Genomic DNA, 8,646 nt, shown 5'->3' on the forward strand with positions numbered 1-8,646 from the left:
CTAATCGTTCCAATTTTCTGTGGCGGAGCTTCAAGTCAAAGCTCGTATTTGCTATGGCACTTGTTGATTGTGGATGCTCCTGAGCCGGGTTGTTTGCAAAGTCTTGGTGTTGTGATCCCTCGCTGACACCCAACATCTAATTGCGTCTCTCGTGGTGATGGTTTTTTGTCTGCTAGCTAGGTCGTGCCTTGTCCCGGGCATCCTTTTTTCTCACCTTCGTTTCCCTTTGTTCCTGTACAGTTTTCGGCCCGGGTTTCCTCATAAACGGGGTCAATTTGTTAAAGTTTTCGATCCAGTTTTCAAGCCAAAACCAAAATGGGTGGATCTTGCCTTTGGCCTCTTTTAAGCAATGTATCCACCGGGGAAGCTCTCCTCCTAGTGACCGTTCAAACAAAGATGTTTCACAATTTTTTTTGAAGGTTCACAACACATGTGTCTACAACTCCTATGATATTCAGATGCAAATCCGACTACTCATATTGGATTTGTCTAATTTTTTGTTTCTTGATGTGTACTTTTGATTTTGGCTCTGATTTTTTTAGTGGTTATAAACACATATCTTTTGAACATTCATCTTTTTATGAGTTTTTAAAAATAAATGTGTTTTCTTCTTTCAAACTGAGAGCATTTTTTTTAGAATGAAAAAGAAAAAAAATTGCTAGCCAAAAAAAACCCCGAAACAGTGCTGAGGAAGCAATGGTGCGTGAGGCCCCGGGGTCCTACGCGGAAATTGCTAGCGGAACTCTGAAACTTGCGCCGCTTTAACCACTCTCGTCTCGTGCGACCTTCTTCCCCCCACCCTCCAGATCTCGCCAAAACTCTACCGGAACGGGCGCGCTCCCGGCATTTTCTCCATAGCCCTCGTCGCGGACGAAGGCAGTAGATCCGGCGGACGGCGGCCCGGCGCATCTCCTCGCCTGCGAAGGTATAATTTCCCAACCCCTCCCCCTCCTCCTTCTCCAGTCCTCCTCCACTTCATTCTCCTCCCGTCGCTTCCCCTTCCCGCTCCTCCCCGTGGCTAGCCCCTCGCTTCCCTTCCGCCGGATCTGCCCGTTGCTCCCCTTCCGCCCGTGAGTACTGCTTCCCGGCCCACCGATCTCCCACTCCCCCCAGTCGCCCGCTCCCCTGATCCTCCTCGGGCTCGTTTGTTCAGATTAGCGTGCCCAGGATGCCGGATCTGAGAGGCCTAGTGCTATTTACGATGTGCATTTTGTCGGTGAAATCTGGGATGCTTAAAGTTGTTGGGTTGGCCGTGTTGGATGTGAACTTGTTGAGTATATTGTTGCCTACCTGATGCACCATGTATTTTTCATATGCAAAGCAGTTTGGCAATAGTTTGCACAATTGAAAATCGTTGCGATATTTGTTTCAGAGATGAAAAGTTTGTGGTATTGGTCGTTGATGGTCAAATTGGTTCTGCACTAGAGCTGAGCGGTGTAATGTACAATGTAATGAATAAGACATGTTTTTCCCCCGAATCTGAGAGATGGGATGTACATGTTTGAATAAAAAGGTTCCACTTGCCTGATTGCCTCCATGGAAATTTGTCCTTGCCCCAGTCTGATGATCAGATCCACTGCCTGAGATCTGAAGCAGTGTCACCATTTCTCGTTCCAACCGTCTGTCCCTCCCCTTCCTCTGGCAGCAGGCAGGCAAGCTTCAATGTGAGATCTGCCATTACCATCCTCGCTGGGCATCTTCACTGTTGTGATCATTCTCATCCAGTTCTTCCTTCCTCTCTGACCCATCCAGTTGGTTGCAGACTTGTTTGCTCCATGGTGGAGCACCACTACAAGCACTTTACTTAAAACCATCCCGGTGGTGGGGGATCATATAGTTATTGAACCGGCAGTGTTTGGTTTTATCAAGTTCTCGTCGGTGAAGTTCGTCTTCTTGCTGAGTGCTAGTTTACCATTTGATGATGCGTCAACTGTCTGAACCGATCACGTTAGTGACCCGCTAGAACCAAACAAGTAAGGGAATCAATCATCACAGCACAACTCCCTGCAATTCCGTTCCAAGTACATCTGCAATGTCATTCTTGAACCAAACAAAAATGTATTGGATTGAGGAGCATGTTCAGCAGCTATTTTGTTGCTCTGAAGCTTGAAGGGCTAGTAATAAGTATATGGCTCCTAGTGATGCAATTACGGTTACCTCTTCTTTTCTCCGCTCAGTGTTGGTTTTGCTGGATGATTGTTTGCTGATGCATTATTCTTTCTTCTTCTGGCAGGTGCATAATTTGCTGGCTTGTGTTAGTTCGGGGGACCAACAAAGTTACTGAAAATGGTATGGTGAATTGCCTTAAGCCTGTCAATCTGCCTATGAATAACCAGTTAGATCTGGGCTCTCATGGTGTTTTTTGTTGTCATGAACATGTTAAAAGTTTTCTTTATTGCTCATATTAAGTCTGCCTGACCTTTATTGCAAAATAAATTAAAAAAAGTAGTCCCACTTTATTGTTTGAAGGAACTGATTGTTCTCATCTACCCCCAGGTGGTTCTTGCTGCTTCCATCATCTCAAAATCTGGAAAAGGTGCGATGAGTTAAAACATTTCAGTTAGTGACTGAATATTCATGCCAATCCCCAAATAAATTGATTCATTTTGTTCTTTTAATATAGCATATAATTTTCAGCCAAGGTTTACTAACTGAAGTGAACTACTCCCTCCGTCCCATAATATAAGATGTTATTACAACCAATATACTCACATATTGATTGTAGTAACATCTTATATTATGGGATGGAGGGAGTAGCTATTATCATAATGCTGGATTAGTGCATTGTTAACTTCTATATTCTGTGAGTTTGTATGCAACAGGGCTCCTTTGTGGTTAACATTTCCTTCAAAACTTTACATTGCAGCACTTGTTTCAAGACAGTATGTTGACATGTCTCGAATTAGGATCGAAGGATTACTTGCAGCATTCCCAAAACTTGTTGGAACTGGGAAGCAGCACACTTATCTTGAGACTGAAAGTGTCCGTTATGTTTATCAACCTATTGAAGGCCTATATCTGCTGCTTATTACAAACAAGCAGAGTAACATTCTTGAAGATCTGGACACACTGAGGCTACTATCCAAGCTTGTATCCTATTTTCATATCTTCAGTTTTCCAGTTTTAGAATCCTACCTTATTAATAAAGTCATTAAATAATACATGAAAAGGGTGATAGTTTTTGTAATGTATTTGTTCCCTCATGATAACTAAACAGCAGATAGTGTATCTTGAACACCATTCTTCGTTGATAAATTATACTTAAAAATATAAATCATGTGTAAGAGCTGGGAGTATCTACCCACCATTGTGTATGCTGCTATGCTGTGATATTTCTTTTTTTGCAATAGTTCAGTACCATGGTCTCCTTAACATTTATAAAGGTGCCTGAGTACTCTTCTCTGGATGAGGATAGTATCTGTAAAACAGCATTTGAGCTTATATTTGCATTTGATGAGGCAATCTCTCTCGGAAACAAGGAAAATGTGACGGTGCAACAAGTCAAGCAATACTGTGAGATGGAAAGCCATGAAGAGAAGGCGCATAAGCTGATGATGCAGAGCAAAATCAATGAAACTAAAGATGTCATGAAGAAGAGAGCTAGTGAGCTTGACAAAATCAGGGTATACCATACACTTTTCTCTATAATAACACTATGTATTCTACCTTGGAGAAAAAAAATGACATTTAATTTAGTGAGCTCTGGTCATTAGGAAAAAGAAGACACTGTAATTTCTAGTTGGTTTGTATGGGTTATTTGGGATATTTCAGCTGTCAATTTTGCATCAGCTTAGGTCTATTATAGTTGGTATCAGCTGCTTCAGTCTCGCATGTTTGCTTGGGTCACACTTTTACAGTTAGCCAGTAAGCATGTCTTGGCTAAGCTTTCTTTTTTTCATTACTAATTTCTGTAACATTAGAACTTGTAAGCATATGTAGGAGAATTTATTATGGAAGTGAGCATTGCTAGCAAACTTGTCTTATATCCAAAGGAAAAGTGCCAATTACTATAAAATGACAGCATGAATTTGTATTTTATTGTTTAAATCGCAATTGCATTTCATCAATTACAGCACTCTTACCATACTGTTTATTGAGCATTATTTTGATCATGCCTTGAGATTTTTTTTTCTGGTTGGTGTTGATTCAGATGGAGAAAGGCAAACTTGACAAAGGAGGATACTCATCAATATCTGGTCCCCGTGTTATTGAAAAAACTTTCAGTGACATGAACATTAGTGGTACTGGCTTTGGAAGTGGTTCTGGATTAAGTGGAATAGGCGCTGATATGGACTCGTTTGCGAGTAAACCCAAAGGTGGTAACTTAAGGCCTCTTTGTCTTTTAAGCAAATAGTTGTCTCACATGAATGATAAGTTACTCACATTAATGAAAAGTTACTGTTACAAATTATTTTGTGGGATTGGTTAACACCTTTCCTTTGTGTTGTTTGCATGTAGTTATATTTCATTGTGGTGTTCTTTTCATGTATATGAAATACATTCACCTAGCCTGTTACATCCGTCCATGAAACACACTCATGTTTGTTTTGTGTACACAATAGGAAACGCTAGAGTTTACACTATTCATGAAAATAACTCAGAGTTTACCTACTGCAGCACTTCCATTCATGCACGTTCCATACGAGTATTTTAGATTCATTAGTATAGTTCTTAATAATAAAAACATACCTGCCTCTTGATTTCTCCTGTTTGTGCATTTCATTGTTGGTTGTGTGCTGATAGATAAATCTCTGGGTTTCTCGGATATGCCAAGTAGGGAAGTTTTATTCAGGTCTTTGAAGGCAGATTTTCCCCTCTGTTAATGCTGGGCAGCTATGTTACCTGCCTTGTACTATTGTTAGAGAGAGTTCAGGAAGCTATATCACAGACATTTTTGGTCTAATTAACAGCAACATGTCTACAGGTCGTCCGTCAGCTGCTGCTACTGCTCCTGGCAAAGGTTTTGGTATGAAATTAGGCAAATCACAGAAGACAAATCAGTTCCTAGAATCTTTGAAAGCTGAAGGAGAAGTCATTTTGGAGGATGTACAACCAAGTGCAGTTTCTTCAAGGTCCTCGCCTCTTATACCAAGCGATCCCATCACCGTGACTATTGAAGAGAAACTTAATGTAATAGTTAAAAGAGATGGAGGTGTTAATAACTTTGATGTGCAAGGAACCCTTGCTCTTCAGGTCCTTAATGATGCAGATGGATTTATCCAGTTACAGGTATTATTTTTCTGGACTTCAACCAACAGTGCATTTTATTTTCATTGTCAGTTTAGTTTATTACCGCATTTTACACTAATTGAACAGACTGGTCCTCTTCTGTTGTGTCAACATTCCAGCTAAAATAATTCTTGCATGGCCCATCTATTGCATGGGAATACAATATCGGTCATTTTCACAAGTTATGACATTCATATTCATTTATGTTGAATTTATTTATTGATGATGTTAATCAGAGCAATAAAATCTTGTTGTACACTATTATGCATTATGGAGTGGCCCACCACAATTTATTGGAGCTTATATTTTTGATATGTGATGGTGCTGTACAGATCGAAAACAAAGATGTACCTGGACTCAGCTTCAAAACACACCCCAATATCCACAAGGAGTTGTTTAACAGCCAGCAAATTGTTGGAGCAAAAGATCCAAACAGGCCTTTCCCAAGTGGTCAAAATGAAACACCACTTGTGAAATGGAGAATCCAGGGGATGAATGAATCGAATTTACCTCTGTCAGGTGCACAATCACTTTATTCTGTTGTGGTATTCTATTAATTTGGACATTCTGTAATTCGTCTTGTTTGTGTAGTTAACTGCTGGCCCTCGGTATCTGGAAATGAAACCTATGTCAACATTGAATATGAGGCTTCAGAGATGTTTGACCTGAACAATGTTGTCATATCTATTCCTCTACCTGCACTTCGGGAGGCTCCAACTGTTAAACAGATTGATGGAGAGTGGAAGTAATGTTTCGAGCTACTCTTTTGTTTGTGTTTCCTGATATGTTTTAGTTATTAGAATATCTTGCAGAAATTATTAATGACAATTTTCTAATGTACATGAGAATCATGCTTGCAAATCCAGTTGCATGGTGTTATACAGTCCTATTACCACTTCACTCCCTTTTTGATAATATGGTCGATATTATATAAACTGGTAGTGTTGAGCTTAAAAAATAGGTAGTGATGACCTGCATTCAAACCAATTGTCCTTACAACTGGTGTTTCAAGCTAGTAAGGAGTGGACATTGATGAAATAAAGCTCTAGCATCCTATATGTCAATATGCTTGATAGTAGTAAAGAAACGGTGGTACATTTTATTGCTCGTCGTTGCAGAATGCAATGGCGATCAGCTGCTTATATTCGTTGCTTCTCTTCCTGATTGTTATCTAACTTCTCCTTGTGCTTATAGGTATGACCCAAGAAACTCTGTATTGGAATGGTCCATCATCCTTATTGATCAGTCAAACCGCAGGTGGATGAGATATGTTATTTCATTGACTCAATAGTTGTGGCTACTACCTAGTTAAATCCTGTTTCACTAACCAATGTTTATGCCTTCTCAGTGGGTCGATGGAATTTATTGTCCCCCCGGCTGACCCGTCAACATTTTTCCCCATCTCTATTGGATTTGCTGCTTCCAATACTTTCAGTGATTTGAAGGTTAGTTAGTTCTCCTGTAGTGTTTGGTTTTGACTGCTTTTTTTTTCTTTCTGATCTCCCCAGTTATTTATTTGGGTTTCTGGAAAAATGTCAGGTCACTGGAATTCATCCTCTGAAGGAAGGCAACCCTCCAAAGTATTCACAGAGGGTCCGTTTGGTTGCTGCGAACTATCAAATAGTCTAAAGCCATAATTAAAGCCGTTACTGCTGTTTCTTGTTAGTGGCACAACGAGTATAATTTTGCATCAAATTTGTTTAAAAATGTGTGTGTTGGCCTGTCCCATACATAGCGTGTGGCACCATTGAGAAATAAAAGCATGAATTCTCCTGTACCCTGTTTGTAGTATTTCTCGTGAGATTGCTGTTTCTGTTTCGTACATGAACTGTTGGGTCTTTGAAATCTTTGCGATCTGCTCCACTACCTAAATTTCACTATTAAGCAGAATAAGTAGGGAACGAATGTTCCGCCTTGAACCGCTCAACATCCAGGAGTTACTTTTCTTTTCTATTAGTAGTGTGATGTGTTCTGCTTCGAACCGCACAACCAGTTGAGTTACTTTTCTTTTCTCTTAGTGTGATGAGCCTAAAGCTTTACGGTTTTGACTCGGTGCTTAGCCACCACAACTTTAGCATTCAGGTAAATTGATCTTATCAAACACTACCATTTCCCAGGCTGCGTGCTTTTGTGTAGGATTTTCGGCTTGCAAGTTGTTATGATCTCTCTCGGCCCACAACTTTCCCCTGGCTGAAATGCTCGCTCCTACGTTTTACCGGAAGAACAGCCAAAGGAAAGGAGCACCGGTCATCATCTATAGCATTCTACCGTGGAAAGAACCACCATTCCTTTAATAGGGTGCTTATTCTACTGTGGAAGACCAACCTGCCTTAAGAGCATCTCCAGCCGTTGGCCCCCCAGGACGCATAAAAATCGCCCCCTGGGGGCGAGCCGGCGACACAATCGGCGCTGGGGGCGGGTTTGCGCCCAGTCGTCGCCCCTAGGCGCCGAAATTAGCCGACTTTTCAGCCCCATTTCGGCGAATAAAGGGCCCGTATGGGCGAGAATAGGCCCATATTCGGCGTGGTTCGCCGTGTCTCGGCGTTCAATTATCAACACAATTTTTTCTTATCACATATTTCATCACAGGAAATCAAATACTTCAAAAAAGTACAACAACAAATAGTTCAATACAAATTATATAGTTCAACAAATAAAAACTCATATTTCATCACACGGCGGCCCCTTGAGCCTTCATAGGTGCTCAATCAGATCTTTCTGCAGTTGATGATGCACCTGTGGGTCTCGGATCTCCTGACGCATACTGAGATAGGCAGTCCAGGTTGCCGGTAGCTGGTGATCAACTTCGGCTAGAGGACCCTGCCTGTAGTATGGTTTAGTGTCAAACACTGGCTCTTCTTGCTCGCTCTCGATGATCATGTTGTGGAAGATGACACAGCAAGTCATAATCTCCCACATTTGATCTTTGGACCAGGTCTGAGCGGGGTACCGACAACAGCAAATCGAGATTGGAGCACACCAAATGCCCGCTCGACATCCTTCCTGCAAGCCTCCTGAATCTTCGCAAACCAGGCGTTCTTGCCTCCTGGCACAGGGTTTGAGATCGTCTTCACAAATGTCGACCATCTCGGATAGATGCCATCAGCTAGATAGTACCCCTTGTTGTAATGCCGCCCATTGATCTCGAAGTTCACCGGAGGAGACCTTCAACAAGCTTGGCAAAGACAGGAGAGCACTGCAGCACTTTGATGTCATTGTGAGTTCCTGGCATACCAAAGGAGTGCCAAATCCAGAGGTCCTGTGTGGCCACCGCCTCAAGTACCACACTGCAACCGCCTTTGGCGCCTTTGTACATCCCCTGCCAAGCAAATGGGCAATTCTTCCATTTTCAATGCATGCAGTCGATGCTTCCAAGCATCCCAGGAAATCCTCTTGCTGTATTCTGTGCTAGGATCC

General features: G+C 41.7%; 1 protein-coding gene across 2 annotated transcripts; it reads left to right on the forward strand.

The window, feature by feature from the left end:
• Positions 1 to 696: 696 nt before the first annotated feature.
• Positions 697 to 7,006, forward strand: LOC123181910 (coatomer subunit delta-1). 2 transcript variants are annotated; one of them, XM_044594319.1, is made up of 12 exons: positions 697 to 925; positions 2,234 to 2,289; positions 2,497 to 2,536; positions 2,867 to 3,090; positions 3,384 to 3,623; positions 4,151 to 4,316; positions 4,925 to 5,229; positions 5,562 to 5,748; positions 5,821 to 5,974; positions 6,424 to 6,486; positions 6,578 to 6,674; positions 6,769 to 7,006. In XM_044594319.1, exons 2-12 carry the CDS (start codon positions 2,287 to 2,289, stop codon positions 6,856 to 6,858), a joined length of 1,569 nt encoding a protein of 522 aa, XP_044450254.1. In that variant the 5' UTR covers positions 697 to 925; positions 2,234 to 2,286; the 3' UTR covers positions 6,859 to 7,006. The 2 variants fall into 2 exon arrangements, with proteins under 2 accessions (XP_044450254.1, XP_044450253.1); XM_044594318.1 differs by having other exon boundaries at positions 769 to 925; positions 2,231 to 2,289.
• The last annotated feature ends 1,640 nt before the right edge of the window (positions 7,007 to 8,646 follow it).

The sequence above is a fragment of the Triticum aestivum genome, chromosome 1D (genome assembly GCF_018294505.1).
Source record: "Triticum aestivum cultivar Chinese Spring chromosome 1D, IWGSC CS RefSeq v2.1, whole genome shotgun sequence".
Taxonomy (NCBI): domain Eukaryota; kingdom Viridiplantae; phylum Streptophyta; class Magnoliopsida; order Poales; family Poaceae; genus Triticum; species Triticum aestivum.

Bases quoted from the DNA above. Each gene is read 5' to 3' on its own strand.
- LOC123181910 (XM_044594319.1), top strand. The intron at 2,537-2,866 runs GTGCGATGAGTT...TTTACATTGCAG, and splicing joins CATCTCAAAATCTGGAAAAG to CACTTGTTTCAAGACAGTAT. The intron at 5,230-5,561 runs GTATTATTTTTC...GGTGCTGTACAG, and splicing joins ATGGATTTATCCAGTTACAG to ATCGAAAACAAAGATGTACC.